Here is a 20892-nt window from a genome sequence, read left to right on the forward strand (position 1 = left end):
AGAAAGCAGAAACAAATGACTAAAATAAAGTTGGGGAAGTGACTGACCTTGCATAGTAGTTTCTACAGGGGCAGGGGTGACTGTCTGTGGGGGAGGAGGAGGAGTGTCTTCCCTCTCCTCTGCTGTAGGAGGGGGAGGAGTGGGCACCTTTTCTGGGGTATTGTCAGCTTTTGAAACTGTCTCTGTAGGAGAAGAAGTCTCTTCCTTAGTGCTAGACTGGTGCACTGGAGTGTCTTCCTTAACATCCAGGGTCGCTGCAGGATCTGTTTCTGGAACCTCAGGCTGAGCAGGTGCTGCCTGAGGGGGTTCCGCTTCTTGAGCAGCGGGCGCAGGGGTTGAATGTTCAGCAGGTGGAGGTATGGCTTCTACATATAGTGCTGCCTGAGCGACGGTTGCAGATGTCTGTATTATCGGCTGCTGACTGATATCTGGTTCAGCTATGGGGCTGTCGTCACGTTCAGCTGTGCTGACGGCAGGCGCTTCGGGGTCTTGAGGGGCTGGGAGCGGCAGCCCGTTGGGTAGGCGGAGCTCCTCAGGCTGTGCAATTGGAGACTCCAGAGGGTCCTCTAGGTGACTTGGTGGTAACGTGACCGACAACCTTTCAGGCTCCAACTCTGCCACACCATTAGTGGAGGAAGGAGGAGTTTGGGGTGTGTCTACAGACATTACATTCTCTTCTGCTTTATTCTCCTCTTCCTTTGCCACCTCCTCTTTCACCTCTGTGGCAACATTGTCAACTTTGTTCAGTGCAGCAGAGGTGGGGACAGGATCAGGAAGGGGTGCAGGGTAGGCAGGTATCTCAGGTGCTGACTGGGGAGGGGGTGTAGGGTCCCTGTGAGTCGGAGGAGCATCCATCACATCTGGAACAGTAGGGCTCGATGCAAGTGCAGAATTAGTGTTAATAGGTGTGTTCTCAGCTTCTGACAGAGGAGCGGGTAAAGGAGTCTTAGTGTTCGTATCAGAGGTGTTAGCCTCTGTAGGGATGGAGTCGCCTTTGAAAAGTTCAGGGGTCTTTGCCACAGGTGGAGGCGTAGGTTTCCTTCTGTCATCTGGAGGGTCAAAGTCAGAAAAAAAAAAAATATGACAGTTATACGGTCCACATTCATGTTTTTACAATTAACACTGAATACATCGTTTCTGAAAACAAGATATTCACCCACAGCCACTGGTCTGTTATGTGGGGACAATAAAGCTTTTTATGTTATATATATCTATACCTCATTCAACCCCCCCCCCACCTTCTCTGTTTCCCTACACTTGGGCGAGCCATTCAGTGATGTTAACAACTCATTTTAACTCTGTTTTAATCCAACAGAGAGAATGGGACCAAGCAGCATGGATTTACTAGGACATCACTCATCGAGTGGTGCTTGATAGCAGTTGCGTGCACTTCAATGCGGATAACCCTACCTAACTTTAAGTGGGGAAAAAAACAAACAAAAACTAAGCTCTGTTTTAAAGAAAAGACAAAATAAAAAAATGCCATGCTGACTGCTCAAGATTCACCTTGTTCACCACAGGGCTCCGCGATATAGCTGCTCACACAGACTAAAATCATGGATAAACAACTGAACAGTAAAAAGCCAATGTGTTTCAACTAAGAAGTGCTTATTCCCACAGGCTGTGACTTAACACGCCTTTATATCCACATAGATGGCTTTTTTTCATGAATCAAGTTTGGTCCCCAGTTACTTTAATAAGATATCCAAAGTAATGAAACATTAAGTCATACATAGCACAGGCTCTACCTTCCCTTTCTCCTCGCTTCTTTAACAGCTATTGCTGTTTACTGGCAGAAGTCAATCTTAACAATTAAGTAATCATATTAACTGGAAAACATAAACTGGAATCATTTCATTTTATAGTTGAATTTAAGACCTATTCAAAGTAAAGAATGGTTTTGCAAAGTACAAAAGGCTAAGCAGGATGCATATAAATAACCATTATAAAAATTGCAGTACTAAAATTCTAGTAAGTAAAATATGTATCAACTGTGCATTCAACTGTGTTCAAGACTATGCATGCGCCACTCACCTGGTCTAACCAGTGCTGGTATAGTAGCAGCTGAGACACTCTCACCGTTGGCCTGGGTCAATGACGTACTTTCTGATCCAGGTATGGCTGTCTGTTGGGAGACATACACGCAAACTAAAAGGTGAGCTTACAATTGAGGTCACTTTTTTCCCCCATTTGGCAATTGGGGGGAAAAGAAAAAGAAAAAACAGGCTAAAATCCCAGCTTGTTTTACAAGGCACGTGTCAAAGTGCCAGTCAGTTTGATTTTGACAGATTGTAGTGTATCGGAAATGGCAATCTGCAGCATTCTTTCCAAGTAGTAACATGTGGACAGAGCATGTGAGTCAATTGTAGTCCCTTCTGTTTTATTTAATCTTAAACTAAATAAAGCAGAAAGTATTTTTTCTATATTTTAAAATGGACCTCAGAAAACAGTAGTTGTCAGGTAATGTCACTTTTAAGTGTTTGAGTTTGGAAAATTATAAAACGTAAAAGCGAACAGTGTGCTTGTATGGCCGCTCTCCTGAGTACTGTTAGTTAAGAATGTGGCACTGTGGCTCACCTGTGGTGGGGTTGGGGTGGAGCCACTACGGCCCCCTGACATAATCTCTTCTGTGATGTCTCGACCTCCTTGGTTTGGGTCTCTTATTCTGATCTGTGGAGGAAAGAAAGCAGATGAGCTGGTGTAAGTAAATAGAACAAAAGGTGAGGGTAAGGGACAGCAGGTAAATAACACAGACAAAGCTTTAGTTGAAACTAACTTCGAATGAAGAATAAAGGCAGGGGGGGGGACCAAAAAAAAAAAAACAAACAAAAAAAAAAAACTGCTTCCCGTGGTGAAGTGCCTACATTCGTCTTCTTTCACAGCCCTCCCTTTTGCTCTTACTCACTAGCTTGCCTCATTGAATGAAAGCTTCTTCACAGCCTGAACACTGAGGCACACAAAATCCAAACTCTAACCACCATGCAAATTCCTCTGCTGCCCAACTGAATGTGCTTCAGCCTCTGAGTCACCAGAAAAGCTGTCTGACTGAGCGTGAATTAAATTAAGCCAACTTGAAGCCAAACAGCGAAACAAAATTCCACTGCTGCTTTAAGCCGTTGTTGTTGAAAAAAGCCTGCTCACGTAAAGGCAAAACATAATCAGATCTGACAACAGAATGCATTCCTGTGTACACACTGCACTCTTCTTATACGTTACAAACACGTGTTTTCTCAATCACACAAAGTAACAATGAATTCAGGAATCCAAATGCTGCTAACTTCAGTGACACAGGCCATTCCTAGAAAAGGATTAAACCGTTTGTAACACTTTTGCTCTCTGACCTACTTTTGACAGTATTAGCTCAACCATGCTGACCTTTACCTGATTCAGCCTGCTTGCAACTCCTCTCCCACAGTGTTACAAACCCCAGTGGGCCTCTATCATCCGAGGGCTGGAGTAACAGATCTGGCTGGCTTAGGGCTGGACTTTAAACCCCCCCCCCCCCCCCCAAAAAAAAAAAAACACGACAGAGGGTGGATAACAAGTAGCTTCTTCTCAACTTAGCTCCCACAATATAAATCCAGCACGAGACAGAAGAGCTATACGGAAGACAGAGCAGGGCTGGGCCTGACTCTCAGTACGCTGGCTAACGACTTGACCGTCTCTCATGTGCTAAGCAGAAGAGCAAAAAAAAAAAAAGGATAAAGCAACTGGCCTTGTAAAGCTTTGGTACTGGAATGCGCAAACCCCCGCCCACAGAAACTAACAAACAGTTAAAGGGGCCAGAGTGTGAAGGAGGGGCATGGCAGGGAGAATGGGAGGGTTTCCAGGAACAAAAAGTTGTCAAATGAACAAGGGTTACCATAAGAAACTCCCCGTTTCCTCAACCCCTCTCTCTCTCTCTGTTCAGTCATCCTGCACACTCTGTGCAAGTTAGACTTTTTTCTGACTTTTGAGAGCAGAAAAGAAAACGTAGAATTGGAGCAGGAAGGGGGGGGTGGAGTGCCACAGCAGCAGAGGAAGGCTGACTGTTTAGCCCTTCCGGCTCAAACGGGGGAGGAGACTGGTGGCCACGTGGAGCTGAGCTATGTGCTGACATGTCCTCCACCCCCCACCCCCCTGAACACTCTCTTTGACATGGGGTGATAGTGAGAGCACACAAACAGGGGAGTAGAGAAAAAAAATGGCATTTAGTTCTTGCAAGTCAACTGATATCCGATTTTTGCAGGGAGAGAACACTAGCAACAAACACTTTAAAAAGCTACAAACGCAGACACATGCACACACACCACTACCTCTGTGTGAAGCTACCTAAAGCTTTATCCATTGTTCACAGTAGAACCTAATTTCTGTCAATGTGCCCTGTACAAGACACCAAATCTCTTGGTGCTCCTTTAAAGCATGTCACTCCCGAAACTCAAGGAATCCAACTCTTGTAGTGTGCACATGAGCACACACACAAACCCCTTTATATTAACAGCCAAAGCACAATAAGGTGCAATTACAAGCAGATATTTTGTGTGATATTACCAATGACATTTATCATCTTGCAACCAGAGCTTCACATTTTGTGTGTCTCATAGACCATGTACAGTGGATCACTCACTTTTTCAGACTGAAAAAAGCAGCAGGTTACACTGTTCAGTCAAATGTAAGCATTGCTGCAGATGTCTCAGATGTAAAAGGATGGTGACACGAGAGGGGCTTGAGTTCACAGAGAGCTACCACATACCAGGCGAGGCCATTTTAGAGTGCAGGGGGAACACTAGACATTCTGTTGAATCAGGGAATACATTGTACAGCAGCTCAGCTATACAACATAAGAAGTTAAAGACAAGTTTATTAATATCTTTTTCAATCAGTAAACTGAATTCAGTGTCCCATTACAAGCCTGAATCATAACAAGCAACAAGAATGTTTCTGTATCCCATTGCATTGTGTTGAAACTGGATTACAATGACACAAAGGTGTAATACTTGCTCATAATGCTACAATGTGTCTCCAGTGACCATAAATTATCCATCTATCCATCCATCTATAAATCATGCAAAAGCTGCAGTAATACACTTACTCTAGCTGACCAATACTTCTAATATAATAATATAATATAATGAAATCAAAAGGGCAACAACATTTTTGACTCATCTCAAATCCAGTTGCAAGACACCACCTTCATTATCAAGGACCTTGATTGCTGATAATGAATATGAAGCTTTCATCAACTTTAGCACACGGTTAAGTTCCCCTGTCTTTAAAGCAGGGATTATACATGGGTCTGTTCGGATCCCAGTGATTTAAATGATATCATCGCATAAAAGTGTCTAAGTACCTGCATGTTTTTTTTGACTGCGCAGACACCTGTCCGTGTCCGCAACTGAGCATAATATCTAGAGTTAATAATATCTATTTTTGTATGTGATACCCAAAAATTCTTGTTGGATATCACATGCAAAACCTAAAATCATTACACTGTACAGCTATAAAGCTGTGGCTGTTTTTTTTTTTTAAAGTAATATGTAGTTTTTAGTATGAAGATAACATAAATGAGATGGTCATGAACGTCTATTGTGAACATTTGACCAGGTGCAGCAACAAGATTGTCAGGGTGTGACCACCTCCCTCTTCAGCATTTCAGAAGTCATTCATTCATAATTTTTTTGCCCGGATTGTTTGAGTGTTGTGTTCACTTTTTTTTATATAAGGTCTCCTCTTTTATAAATTGCAGGGATTTTTTTTTGCTGATAACATAATTACTTAAGATTATGTTAAGTCTGTCTAGAGAGACATGTGGTGATGTTGCATAAAAGCAAATGTAATTGAGGATACACACAAGTCATAAGCAGGTAAAACACATATCCTGTATCACATGCATCTCAAAGCAGCACAGAGTTTGATGTGTGGCACATTTTTGGATGAGGAATGCTGACTGTACCTGTTTGCGTTCCCGTTTGGTAGGGATGTGCTGGGCAGGCTGAGGGGGTGGCTGTGGTTGTTGAGGTGCAGGATTCATAATAACGGGTCCTGCCTGGACCGAGGGGGTGAACTGTGGCTGTGCAGGGTAGTAGGCCCCTGCTGTGAATCACAGACAGAAGAATGTAAACCAAGTCATATTGACTTAACATAAACACATCAACTTAAAACACATACCACTTAAATAAATACCTTGCTTGTGGTTACCAGAGAGCTTTTTGTATATTTTCATTTCGGATTCATTTCAATTAATGTCAAGAGTGAGTTTGCTCGCTTCAGTTTAAGTTTGAACGTTTAAACATGAATGTTTTAAAGGTTTCTCAGGCTGATTGTGTTGACAAATTTAACTGAACTTGTAGCCCTTTTTCCTAGTACCTCCTCGCTCACCTTGCCTTGACTTAACTTTTTGGGGGATTTCTGAAACACCAATTAGGTGGTAGTACCTGGTACCAGGTACTTTTTTAGTACCTACCTACTCGGCCGGGGTTCCAAGTGATCTGACGTGATCTGAAAAATGTGATGTCAGACTGCATGCCACCGATTAGCTAGTTAGTGGTGTCACACGATGTGTGATGAGAATGTCTCCTTCACAAAAATCAAAACCATCATTTTTCAAACCCAGCAATGATGGAAACAGCTACACAAAAACACCGGGGTGTGAGAGTCTGTCAAAAAAGGCATACACCGAGCAGCAGGAACGTCATCGCCTCGGTGTCTCCATTGGTGTGGTATCCGTGTAGCATACAAATGATGTCACAAGCTACATTGCTATAACGATGCCATGCACATTAGGTGGTAGTCGATCGTAATGGAAAATGACCAAAACTGTGCCTATTTTTCGCAAGGTTGCCATAACAACAATTACCATTTTCACCAATTTTCAACGAATCCTTTTTCCCCCCCAATAGCAGAATAATGATTTTGTATAAAACAAATTAAGATAAATGAAAAATTATAACAACTCAAAAATATGAAAAATGACTTAGTTCATGTAATGTAATATTAGGGTGAAATATTATATTTCAGCACTTAAAAAAGGGTAAATGTCTCAAACTCTTGCAGCTCCTTATTTTACAAACAGTAGCTAAGTTAATAACATCAAGTATCGGGTGATTTTAATTACTTATTTTGCTGGGAATAAATAATTCAATTAACTTCTTTCAGTAGAGATTTGCTGGAATAGAAACAACTGCCCCAAATCAGCATTTCACCAAATGCAACAGTTAAGCAAACATGGTACCAAGAAGAACTCCAAGTAGGTTTTCAGACCATGACACAGCAGACTGCTGTGTCATGGTCTGCATTGGTGATCTCATAAGGAATTAAATACTTATCACATTCACAAACTTGCCAAGAAAGCTGCTGCCAGTGTGACGCCCTCCTAAAGAGCAAGCAAACGCTTTTTGCATACCTGGTCAATAATGTCAACAAGACATAAAACCACTCAGTGACATTACCTGGCCGTGTAACTGGCCTCAGCTACAGTTCAAAATCAGGTGTAGCCCACTTTTACAACTTAGACTAAAAACAAAACAAACAAAAACAAGAAGGAAAAAAAACCAAACTCTAAACTGAAGAGGCCTCTCTTTCAGGTTGGGAGTAGCTAGCTCCTGCTCTGCTTCTCTCCCCTGCTGCATGCATTACAGTCTAACTCACATTACTGAGTCTGCATTGTTGCCCAGAAGCAGCACAGCCTAAATATAGTCAAAAACCCACACCGGCTGGGGGAAGACTGCGTGCGACAGGGAAAGGGAGGGAAGAAAGTGAGCGAGAGAAGGACAGAGAGAGGGAGAGAAGGTTCATAAAAGCAGAAAGGGCGGAATGAGACTTGGACAGTATCCCAATACTGTAAAATAAGAGACCTGAGATATGACTCAAAGCACAAAAGTTTGCCATAAGAGGGGGATGGGGGGCTACAAAGAGAGACCGTCTAGACAACACCTACCCTCAGAGTCCTCCTGCTCTCGAGAACCAAGGTTGCCCATGTTGAACTGCTGCAGAATGTAAAGACTGTACAGAAATACAATTTAGAGGGGGTTTTCTCTTTAAACCCCCTCTCTGACTTTTTTCCCTGTTCTCTCTACAGGTGCCCTCTCAGAATGACTTCTTTTAGTCCTCAGCCCTCCCTCTTCCAGCGTGTCTCCATTTTGCTCCTCCCTCTGACCTTCCTGATTCCTCCCCACCTCCCTCCCTCCTCTTGAGTATAGTGGCAGACAAACTAAACTGTGCCATTCCGAGTGGCTCTGACTTCCCTGAAGACTCCTCTACCTCTCCATCACAGGCATGTTATCTGATCTTTGGTTAACACATAAGAGTCAAACGGATCTGGTGTGTGTGTGTGTGTGTGTGTGTGTGTGTAGGAGGGGGGCTGTTTCTATGTATGGTGGAGTGTTAAAAATTGTCACTCTGTCTCTCTCTCACTCACTCTCTCAGTACTGTGTATGTGTGTTTTCAGAAAAACTCCACCACATAGAGGGCTGCAAGGAGGGAGGCAAAATGATATTCTGGGATTATAACTATGCAGCTTATGACAAACATAGATCTTAAGAGGGCAAAAAAACATTACTTCCACACATGAATCCCTTTCTTGGCTCAACACATCTTCATGAAGCAAGCAGCAGTGAAGTCAAGGTCCTCAGCCGCCAGGTTTAAAGAGCCATGTCTTACAGTCACTGGACAGTTTATTTTATGTGATGTGCCATCTGATTTCACGACATGCCAAGGGACTGTCAGAATGACTGATGCAACAAACGCGCAGGAGATTATTTTCAGTGTCATAATAAACATGAAATCAGCAAACCAGGAGAACATGGAAGCCTCACACAGGAAGCCTCTGGCTGACCAGGAGGTTTTGACTCAGTTTTCTTGTTGTCAGGTAATACAAAAACCTGCTACACCACCCTGTTCTACCACTGACACAGGGAGGTGTAGGAATGCAGTTAAACTATAAGAATATGTTTGAACTTGCTGATATCATCCAAGACCACATCGACATGTCAAATCCTAACCGGACACTAGAATTCATTCTCTTGTCTGTAATCTGAAGTGTCATATTAATGTATCCTCCTGATTAAATTTTTCTCACGACCAGTAAAATAACTTTGGATTGCTCCTTTAATCAAAAGGGGGACAAAACCCCAAAGGTATCTGTGTCTACTACCAGAACTGAACCAGGGATCGTTTGCTTGTTAGGCCAATGTGTACAAACTGTCCATAAAACAAATGTAACCATTCAAGGCCACTCCTACTAAAAAGATGTTATCCTCAAAATGCCTGTTAACAGTAGCAAAACTCAGAACAGAATAAATAACACACATTTTCCACACTGACTTCTCTTATAAGCAAAGACATGAATGTAATGGCCTGTTTATGGTCACTGCACTGGTTGTACCACACACCAAATGTGACAAGACCACTGTCCCATCATAATTTATAGTGATGCCAAGGGTGCGCCACACTTGCAGAGTGTGTGTTACCGAAGGTTTCTCCAGAAACTCTCTGCTTTTCAGGCCTTCACAACATCTGTGTAATCTGAGCCCTTGTTATGATATCAGTGGGAAAAAACACAATATGATTATACATTCCAACCCAGTGTGCCAGGCTACAAAAGTGGACAGGTCCACGACTGGCCAAAATGACACCAAAGAGCAGCTCGCAATGGCATTTGTGACATCATTTTCAGAGTGTGTTTGTTTGTTTTGTGAGGGTTACAGTGGTGGGTATAAATATGCCTTCAGTCAAACACACACAGACTGCTGTTCAGAAAGGAACTGCAAAATATCTGAAAATATAAATTTAGATATGCCAAACATGTGAATTTACCATAAATTAATGCAGAAGTCCACCAGACCTTCACCTCTATACAGTTTAACTGTCCCATGCACAACCCAGCACACACATACTCCACATTCAAGAGCAAATAGTGGCACATGAGCAGTCTCATAGGAAGGATTGTGTTTTTAACCGGTCTGCATTGAGGCCTCTGCATTCAGTTCAACAAAGACAACACATAGTTCAAATGCCTGGTAGGAGGAGGTCAGCAAGTTTGTTTCAGGGCATCACTAGTTTTTATGGTCCAATGACACACAGTTACCACTAGATGGAGGCACAGCACGTGTGATCAGCAATAAATGTGTCTGTTGCAGTTATACTCAGTAGATGTGGAACAAAATGACTATGAGTAAATGTAAAATGAGGACACGTTTGTGTGTATTAAATATAATCATTGAAGGCTTTTATACTGTTATATACATAAATTTTACCTCTATTGCTAAGTGCAGATTTCTAAGGATGCTGTTGTGGGCCCATTTTTACATAACCACTTTGACACGAATAGTCAGCAACTTTAAACTTTTTGGGGAATGCAGCCACACCCATCAATAGGAACACAGTGCGCCTTGTAACTGCAATTCATTGTGGTCATATGGTCCATGCTGGCTGAGAGAAGGTTATCTTTGCTGATTTTTCTCTCTCTGACGGTCTGGAAAATCGTCGCTGCTTTTTGCTTCTGAAGATTATAACACCTTATACTCGACTCCTGTTCATTCTCATTTCATGTTAGCCAGAAGTGTCTCGCACAAAGAGATGCATAAATAATGAGTGGGTGGCAGGGAAAAGATGAATGTAATTAACAGAAATCTCAGAAGCGTGTAGTTTATTAAGGGAAGACGGTTGTTTTCTTGTAAACACTTACATGAAGACAAACACTAAAAGACTAACAAGTCAGAATTCCTAAAAAAAAAAAAAAAAAAAGACTTCAGCTAAAGGCTCAAAAAAAGATCACTGTGCAAGTTGTGAGCAACTACTACTGAGGATTTAATGACATGTTACACAGGTCACTGGCTTCCTGTAAAATGTTGCATTAATTTCTAAGATTCTGCTTCTTACTTTCAAGTCTCTTGATAATCTTGCACCCCCATCTCTCTCTAACTTTTTCACATTGCAACTCTTTCCATTACTGAGATCCTCCTCCTATGTTACTCTTATTATAACAGCTGTTTGTCTGACCACCATGGGCTTTAGAGGTTTCAGCCAAGTAGCCCCTCATCTTCGGAAGTCTTACCCACGGCACAGTCACTACTCTGACAGTCTTCCCATCTTTAAAGCCAGTCTTTAAACACATCTTTTTAAGCTTCTCTATTCCGTTTGATTTTAGTTTAAGACGTATTGACTTTTTACCATACAGTGTTTTCCTATTGTTATTTTATCTATACTTAGATATACTTTTGTTTAATTGCTTCTAAGGGCTCCTTGAGTATCTTGAAAGGCACCTATAAATAACAATTATTATTTTGGGTGGGTTTTTTTTTTACTTGCCATTTTCCTCTCCTCTCAGCCTTCCTATTTAAATTTTGTTGGAACTCGTCCTTGTGTTTCATTACAAAGCGTACTATCCATCTTCATAATTGTTTTTCTCTCCAACTGATTTAGTCTGACAAGTGTAAAAATGGTGCTTGTTACTAGATGAGTGGCACAGATGAGACTCCAGGTAAAACCTCTTACCGTAAGTACCATATTCTGCAGGGCTTGTGCCTGGGTAATAGCCTGGGGTGCCTGTTGGGACTGGGAACTGCTGAGGTGTGGGAACGTAGGTTGGTGACCGGTACTGAGAAGGCAAACCAGAGAGAGGGTGGAAGATAGGAAGAGAAGATAAATGGAGAAAAACAAAACAAAACATCATTAGATACAGATATAGATCATTAAAGTTGTAGAAGCAAAAAAATATGAACAGTTTGGAATTACAAGGATTTCTAAAACTGTTACTCTTTTTCAGATCATGCCAACCTCTAACATGGGCTAAAACTTGAATATTATAAAAACTATAAAGAATTCTGCCGTCAGTCTTTGGTTTGTCGTTCCCTCATTGACTACAAGCAGCCTCAAACCATAAGGATCCCTCCATGATGCTTTACAGTTGGGAGGGAGGTTGTGTAATACAATTTTCTTGTTTCCTTTCAGAAGACTTCATTAGAATCTGAATTGCAAAACTAATGTAATGAAAAAAGTAATCTGCTTTTTTGTTACTTCTCCAAATAAGCAATCCATTACTGTTGTAATGTTGCTACATTTTCCTGTTCCTTTTTCTTTTTTTTTGTATTTGTGCGCTTGCTTTCTAATTTTAGTGAAATGGGACACCCTTCACATTTTGGAAGTATTTGTGTTACTGTGTGGCTGGATTAAACTATGTGAGACACAGCTTCAAAACTCTGGTGGTATGTTGAGGAGAAAATACTACAAACTGGCTATGCAATAAGGTGAAATTAATACACTCAGGTGCTTTTCTCAGTACTGTGACATATTGGTACTCATCTGTATCTCACTGTACAACCGTATAGTGACAATAAAGGCATTCTATTCTATTCAAAAGAGGTTAGTACATTATACAAAGCTGCCATCTTTCAAATGTAGTACGGCAGGAGACAGTTCGCCTCAGAAGTTTTCTTGTGTCTGAAAATAATTGAATAATGATGGTTTTTTTGTCGTTAAGATGTGCAAACGGACAGAAACCAAATTGCCTTTATTTATAAATGAGAAGCACCTCTATAACCCACACATCCAAGTAGCAGCAAATGGGTATCTCCAGACACCAGCACATTTTCACACATTCGGATAAGAAGACCAGACCACATTTCGTGAGTAATCAAAGTAGAAATCTTGGTAATTTCTGCAACAAAATTACAAATGCCACTGCGCCATTAACAACTTTGAGCAGTCACTAAGCCTGATTTTGTGGATGCAGGGTTTACAGAATTTATCTAAACAAAAAAATAAATGCATTTTTTTAATAGAGCTAACAAACTTACATTTTCAATTTAATTCAATTTTATTTTTATAGCACCAAATCACAACAGTTGCCTCAAGGAGCTTTATATTGTAAGATAAAGACCCTACAATACAATACAAAGAAAACCTCTAGCAGAAACAAAAAAACAAACAAACAACAAAAACAAACAAACAAAAAAAATCAAAACACACAAGTTGTGCCCCCTACCTGTGACTGTATGATGTAGGCAGGTCCCTGTGGCGAATTGGGGAAGGGCAACTGTTGCTGGGGGATCATCATCATTTGGGAGCCAGGGCCTGCCTGGTAGACGTGGGTGGGGGTCACAGGCCGAGGAGCACTGCTGGGTGGGACACCTCTTGGCCCACTGCTGGGAGGCAGGTTGGGCCTGTTGGGGTAGTAGGGCTAAGAAGATGGCAGAAAAGCAAAGGTGAAGCAAGTGTGGGTTGTGAAAAAGACAAGAAATATGGTGTGATGGACCACAGAGAAGAAAGAAAAACTAAACCTGACCATTTGCTACCTCTCTGAAACCTCTGACATAAATAAATGCCCTTTGCATTATTTTATCTCTTGGACCCAGGGAAACTAGCTTGTTCAGCCTAATAATAAGCTCATAGTGTGTTTATGAATCTGTGGCTCGACTCCAACTGGAAACATATTGGCCCTGTCTGCCAGCAGAGATAAAGCAGCTAATGCTGGTTCATTCACAGCCTCCTCATTGACATTCTGCTGCTGGCCTGGGAGCTAACTGCCGTAGCCAGAAAAATGACACCAAGCCAACAAAGCACAACACTGCCAAATATTAGGCTCACACATATGCACTCCTCGAGAGGGTGAAAGAAGGGAGAAGTGGAGGGAAAAACTGGAAGGAAAGAGAAAACCTGAGTTACCTGTAGCGACCTGAAGCTTCCCTTCAGCAGCACAAGCACAGATCACACATAGACACACATCCAGTAGAAGCAAGAAGAAGGTGGGAAGAGAAAGAGTGAGAAAAAGAAGGCACGACAATCAGTTAGAGGAAAGCGCCCAGAAACCATCTGATCTTAGCCAAGCAGTGGATTAACAAGCAGCATGCAGAGAAAAGGCACAATAGTGTATCCCAGTGAATCAGGCCTAGCTGCTCTTAGAAAGACTTAAGACAGAAACTTTCAAGAGAAGGTGCGCAGTAATGACAACCTGCTGTTCCACTTTAACTAATCAGTCTCCTTACATGTTTGAAATGTTGGTCCAACATTTATGCATTTTATTATAAAACATACCCCAAATGCAATTTAATTTTTACCACAGTAAATTCAATATTTACTTAAAACATTAATTTCAGTTATCATGAAGTTAATTTTGCATTACTGGGCAATGTTAATTACATAAACGTAAAATGTAAAATAAACATAAAATGTTAAAAATATTATCATGTAGTCTCTGAATCAGGAACTACCAGTTCGTGGTCATTTTATTTCTGAAATCTTGGCCTTCTCCACTGCTTCTCACATGCATTAAAATGGTAGAAATCCCCCTCCCACCCTTAAGTTAGTCAGCTGTGCTGTTAGTACCTGTTGATGTATAGGCCGGGGCCCGGGGGCAAACTAGAGGAGGAGAGGCAGACAGAACAGAGATTAAAGACAAAAGCTCAAACTCCATGCTTCACTCCCCACTAACAGGTTATTTCAGTTCTGTACGTTTCCAACTGCAGATCATCATGTGAAAATGGCTTTTATAGCATGTGCTTTTTCTTAGCTTGCCCTATATTTTTTTTATTAAAAATTATTTAATTTTAAATGAATGAATGATACTTACAAGGCTACATACAAAATATTACAGATCTGATATAAATGTATTAATCAAGCCGTCTTTAAGCTGATTGCATTTACTCAACTCAATCAGGGGCAGTAAGAAACAAAAGAATTTAGATCATATAGATTAAGCTCCAATACTTCATAAGACATGTAATGAAGACCAAAGTGACTGTTTACATTTCGCAGAGCTGGAGGAAAGTTTGCAAACAGACATGCAGGCATTCTAAGAACCCTATAAGTTTAGGATAGTGCCAGTGAGTAGACGTTTTGCAAAACTGCACAATAGCATTTTTTACCCTGCGTGGTTTGTCTGGACTGATCAGATGCAAGAGTTAGAAATAAACAAAAATATTTGCATTGCACCACAAAAATGAACTTGTGTGGAAAGCACACAAGTTCATTCATCCTTCATAAAGGTTTCTTTTATAGGTTTTACTAATTTGTAAATTGTCATGCTAGTGACATTTTCCCTGATGGAACAGTCGTTTCTGAGGAGTGAGCAGGCCTACCTGTCGGGGTTGTGGTGTTGGGTTCATTTGTGGAGGTTGGGTGGCAAACACTACAGACGGGGGCTGCCCAGGGGGGAATGAGGGCTGCAAAAGACAGGAAGTGAGAACAACAGCAGAAGAGCTTTAAGAGAGCCAAAAAGGTGAGGACGTAGAGTCCCACAACTGTGTAAAGGCTTTACTGTTTATATTACAGACATCTTTTCCGATTTATGTTTATGGGGTGTAGAAAACCGGCAAGTAAGTACTTTATTGCCATTTTTTAGACAAAGTAAAAGACACACAAACACCAAAATAAATAAAATCACAATTAAAAATAACAGTGCTGAGCTGGATAGGTACAAAGATGCCAGAGGCTATTCTGGCCCCTGACAATGTGATGGCAAGACTGTATAAAGACAGCATTAGTCATAGACATCGTTCCAGTTAATTACTATGGAGGACATCAACTGCTGTGGGACTTTCCACAGTATCGTCAAAAAACAAGACTTGCGTCTGCTGCAGCTATCCTCTATCAGAGAACCTCTATTGTTGAGTGATCTACTTTTCATTATCTTCACAAAGCACTTGAACGACTGCCCTGTCTCTTTGAGAATACACAGTGAGAAAGAAAAACAACACCCTTGTAGAGCCAATATGCAGAGTTAAGTAGCGTGGCATCTTACCTGTGAAAGGCCGGGGGAAGGGGCAGGGTGGGGAGTGGATGGGGGTCCCGTTATAGGCTGTGGTGCTTTATTCATTTCATGGAGTTCTGCATGGGGAGGCAGATGTGGACCTGTGTACAAGTCTGAGAAAAGAAATGACCAAAGGGTTAAACTGGTCTTTGGTGATTATATTACCTGCCATTTCAAAGGTTATGTCACAACGGTAACACAGTGGATTACACAGTGTATTACAGTGGATAGCAGTAGCAGTATACCTGAAGTCTTACATTTATAAAAAAAAAATTTAAAAAAGTGAGAGCCTTCACTAGACTTACATTTATAAAACCTTTAAGGTCCAAGTGTGGTTACGCTGGGTGTTTTTTTCCCTAAAAGTCAAAGACAAAGACAAACCTTAACAATGACCAACATATCAGCTTGCATCACATTTTAAACTTTACAGCCATTACTTTTTAAACAGCTGCCTGACAAACAGGCTGGAAAAATATATAAAGTATACAATATCCAATTCCACACTAATGTAATTGTAAAATATTTATCACCACCAGCACATTTGCAATGAAACATCTCTTGTTTTGGTTTAAGTACAAAGGCTGAGATACTCAACGATAAGACAAAGAAACATAAAGCTAACAAAGCACTAAAGCAGTTTTTACCTTTAAAAGCTAGCCAGGTAACATTGTCTTCCATGCACTTTCTGTTTAACAGCATACATTTTCTGAATGTGAAAACAGTTCAATAGTTTTCTGACTTGAAACATGTTACATTTCAATCATAGTCCTACGTAAAACTTTACTGTAAAAATTAAAAAATAATATTTGAAAAACATGTTTGCCAAACAATAGCCAATAAATTGAATTTGGGCACTCGTTTACAGTAAACCTGAAGTGTTATACCTCATTGTGTTGCAAGATAAATTAACCCCACTGAACAACTGCTAAGTACAGCCTTACCTTGAACAGTTCCGCGGACATCCGTGTAGTAAGTACCTTAGACACTGCATATGTTTAAGACACTTAAACTAATCGGTGCTACAGAGCGAAAACCCCCAACTCTACCTTCCAACATGCTAGGAGTGAGAAATAAACTGCCAGACTGTCTGCTATCAACAACAGCAGTCTTTACGGAGTAAGCAAGAAGAATTCAACCAATGGCGTGTCGCTGTTCCCTAGCCACACAATACCTGTTAAAATATGCTAAGTTCCCACCCCCCAGCGGCAGTCGTCTAACCTGTCGCTATGGACTCCCAACAGCCCCCATTGGGCTTCCAGCTGTGTAGTAGCCCTAGGCCAAACTGTGAGTTTTCTTGTGGACCAAAAAAAACAACAACCCCAAAACGTATTTGTGTGTTGTCTGAATCCCCAATACCGATAGAGTAAAGCAGCAGAATATTTGTGAAGAAAAAAAAAAGGGGGGAAATTATTGATTGTGTGCATCCTAAATAAGTGGAGAAACTCTTCAAATGAACAAGTTTATATTAATGACAAAGAAACACTTTTGCAGGTTTGTACAGTGGTCGTTTAGTGACGCCACTATCAGCACTGACACCAATCTACTGTAAAAGATCAATGCTGCTAACCAAAGTTGAACTGTTTTAAAATTCAGGGAGCATGAATCAGCTCACACCTACCAGAACAATTCTGTGTACAACAACAGATTGCCATTGTCTATTGTTCCAACTGCTCGGTCTCTGAAATGTGCTCTCCATTTAGTCTGATCACCACATGATGATACACTCAAACAAAACAGTCACCCTGCTAACTAAATGGTTATCTCCTTATGTCATACATAGTAAGATACATAGTAAGATTTCTCCTTAGCTTATATAGTCTTCACTAATAATAAATGCATCTGGTATTCATAGCCCAAACACTACATTATCGCTATCGCTGTCACTGACACACACACACACGCTCTTTTTACTGATACACATACACAAGTACTCACACTCAGAGGCAGCAGAATAAAAAGCCTGAGTCATGATGATTCAGGATGTTTGTTTTTTTTTCAAAGAGGAAATCACACTACAGAAACAGTTGTAATCACCACTGTTTCCATGACTATAACAATACACAAATGCAAGGGGACATAAACCCAATCAGTTTCAACAAAGAGGGTTTCTATACAGCCAGGTGAAATCCCTGACATTGATCGAACTATTCACACCATAGTGGAGCTGCAGAGCTTTAAGGAAGGCAGCAATATAAGTGAGGAAAGAATGCAGAAGGGTGATAGGTGGCAGTTCACAGGCTCATCCATGGAAAGACTGCTAGGCTTACCTGGGCTGGCTTGAACCAAATGCTAAGTAAACAATCTCAGGGCTAAAAGAGCCTCAGACTAAAAAGCTACCTACTCCAGTAATTTTGCATCACACTGAAGCGGTTTTCACACATGTGCAGCAGCCCTTAACTTTTCAGCACATCCCCAGACAAAGGTGTGAGTGAGAGGGCAAAGTCTCCCCAGTATAAGGTCTATTTGATTTCAGACTGTGATGTTGTGAGGAAAGTCCAGGTAAAAGTCTGGTGAGATCATAGTGAGCAAGCGGCCCTGTTTCCTAACACGCTCTGCCGACATCATGTCTAATACTATCACTGCATGCGCCATGTCAGAAAGAGCATCTGTAGATAATGTCATAAACCACATTATCCAACTCCAAGACTCCAAGGAACATGTTTCACAGCAGTTCAGAAATTATCTGTCTATACCAACAAGCACAAAGACACAGATTACACGACTAGGAAAATAGCCATTCTCTAAATCTACAGCTCGCTTCATACCTCTGCGATTTGCATGAAAAACAAATAACAAGCTTTATCAAATGGCCATGAAGAAAATAAATTCCATTATTTGGATGCATTTCCAGTCCTCCATTTCCTTAACAATATACCATTACAGCTTTCACCAGACTATCCTATTTTAACTAGGCAATAAGATCTCCATGGGGGAAATATGGTCTATATTGCAGTTTGAATCTCAGCTTCAAAACTGTTACAACCCAACACATGAACAGTCACATACACTGGGTATGCAACAGTAGCATGATAAAATTCAGATTTTAACAGCACAGCAGCTGTTACCAGCACATGTAATTCTTTAAGTATGTTGAATTACCACTAGCAGTTTAGCTCCATATCTTTGTTTTCTTCCAGATAAGGGTTATGTGATAGAGGGAAGGATATGTAGATACTTAGAAGATCCAATCAAGCAGCAAACACAAACTGCACTGTTTATAACAGACTCACTTTCTGTCCACTAACATTAAAATGCATCTGTTTTTTTTTTTAAGTCAAGTGAGCTCAGCAACATGTCTTAAAATTGTATATAATCCAGTAATGAATTGCTGAAATAAGTGTTCACATATTAAAATCTGAAGCACCAAAAATAAACCCAGGAATAGCCTACTGTACAAGCAAAGATCCCAGTGGTCGACCTTTCTTGCAGGAATGTGGGTTTTTTGTTTTTGGGTGGGGGTGGGGGGCAGAGGAAAGTCATCCACACCGCCACCGAACCCCACCCCATCCCCTTATAACACACAGGCCAGTCATTTGAGCTTCTCTGACATGCAGCACTGTGGAAATTTAGCCAGCACGACTGATGGGGAAACATGCTCCTTCAACAGTTACATAAGCTTCTGCTGTCGGTAACCAAAGTTTGCTGCTAGTGAAGTTGGCTGTCATGTCTCCTATAAAGGGTGTAACCACTGTCTGTGTTTGAACACACATGATTTAGACTCCCTTTACCCAGAGCGACATTACTGTAAATCAACTGTTTACTGAACCTAAAAAAAAAAAAATACCATCTGCATTTAGAACTAGACAAACTTTCCTGCCTGAGGGAGACAGCGGTGGAAAAAACAACCAAAGATACAAGAATGCAAGTCACATTTTCATGCTTGCAAATACTATAAACTAAACCACTCATCTCTCAGACTTTTGCACAAAGCCTATTTGCAAATGCACATGACCTTAGTAACTTAACTTTTGTACACATTTTATTGGCAGGTACAAACGTCAGGCCACAGTCAGAGGCACTGTGTAGTCTGTTGTGATAACGTGGTTCAAAAAGCTCCAGCAGTGGCAGGCTTCGCTGGATCACTTTAATGCTCAACGACTATAGTTTTAATTCAGTATGCAAGGACAACAACATGCTTATTTTGCAAAGTTGTGTCTTTGTTCTGCCATTTATAGACAGGACCAACACACTTAGAAGAAATTAGGTCAATATTCAAGTTCACTGACCTAAGCAGAAAGGTAACAGGAAATAAACTGTACTGTGCTGCTTCTCCCAGAGATAGTCCAGAGATTTAGAATAGCACTTACAGAAAGTTGGGGCATTTACAAGAGAAACACTCAAAGCAGAGGCTGATATATTCAGAAGTCTCAGGACTGAGTTGAGATAGATGCAGCCACGGCAAACGACCAAACCACAACCATGCTGGTCCCCTGACCGGGAAACCAAAGAACACTGCACACTCATTGCCTAATGCTTTATTACAAGCTACTGCTGTTTTTCCCTCCTTTTGGACTCTAATGACAACCGTAATTTATAAAATAACATCATTCTGTATTTGATAAAATATGAAAATGGTGACTGAAAGGAAAGCCTTTAAAGACGTCATAGAGCAAGGAAGCAAAGGGCTGTTTTCACAAACAATTCTCTACAAATGGACCCTTTCGTAAACATGGGAGTCACACTGTCTTGGCCATTAGAATGAATACAGATTTAGACCACTTCCATACTGGCTTCACTTCAGACCAGGAAGTTGCATCCATTTTTTGAAATACAGTCTTTGATTAGGAGCCACAGGAAAAGCTGCATTACCACATTTTCCACAAATCTGCTCAATATAACTTCATTTATACAATCCCCATTGAAAGCTTGCAGCTTTTTACCATCATCTTGTTTCTGCTTCTCCTTTCAAGGGTCGCCACAGCAGATCATCTGCCTCCATCTTACCCTCATGTGTCACACTGACCATCAACAGGTCCTCTTCCACTACATCCATCCTCCTTTGAGATCTTCAGGCAGCTCTGTATTCAACATCCTTTGTGCAGTATATCCACTATCCCTCCTGCACACATGTCCAAACCACCTCAGTCTTACTCGTCGCTCTTTTTACTATTACACTTCCATTTTTTTGTTGAAGCCCTAACCCTGCTCATACTTTTCAAGTTTATCTT

The 20892-nt window shown here is 41.0% G+C and overlaps 1 protein-coding gene across 2 annotated transcripts in view; it reads right to left on the minus strand.

Annotated features, from left to right (window-relative positions):
- Nucleotides 1-20892, minus strand: part of LOC100706162 (eukaryotic translation initiation factor 4 gamma 1) — a 36167-nt gene that overhangs the window by 12871 nt on the left and 2404 nt on the right. The window contains exons 2-12 of one of the 2 annotated variants that reach the window (XM_005460994.4): nucleotides 16030-16080; nucleotides 15716-15837; nucleotides 15054-15137; nucleotides 14302-14334; nucleotides 13642-13662; nucleotides 12962-13156; nucleotides 11473-11575; nucleotides 5933-6072; nucleotides 2578-2670; nucleotides 2035-2125; nucleotides 48-1049 (exon numbers count right to left, since the gene is read on the minus strand). In XM_005460994.4, the coding sequence (XP_005461051.1) occupies nucleotides 48-1049; nucleotides 2035-2125; nucleotides 2578-2670; nucleotides 5933-6072; nucleotides 11473-11575; nucleotides 12962-13156; nucleotides 13642-13662; nucleotides 14302-14334; nucleotides 15054-15137; nucleotides 15716-15790 (1837 nt within the window). In that variant the 5' untranslated portion in view covers nucleotides 15791-15837; nucleotides 16030-16080. Of the gene's footprint in view, nucleotides 1-47; nucleotides 1050-2034; nucleotides 2126-2577; nucleotides 2671-5932; nucleotides 6073-11472; nucleotides 11576-12961; nucleotides 13157-13641; nucleotides 13663-14301; nucleotides 14335-15053; nucleotides 15138-15715; nucleotides 15838-16029; nucleotides 16081-20892 lie in introns of those variants that run through there. The other variant, XM_025898152.1, reaches the window with a different exon arrangement.

This window comes from Oreochromis niloticus, linkage group LG14 (assembly GCF_001858045.2).
Source record: "Oreochromis niloticus isolate F11D_XX linkage group LG14, O_niloticus_UMD_NMBU, whole genome shotgun sequence".
In the NCBI taxonomy this organism is placed as follows: domain Eukaryota; kingdom Metazoa; phylum Chordata; class Actinopteri; order Cichliformes; family Cichlidae; genus Oreochromis; species Oreochromis niloticus.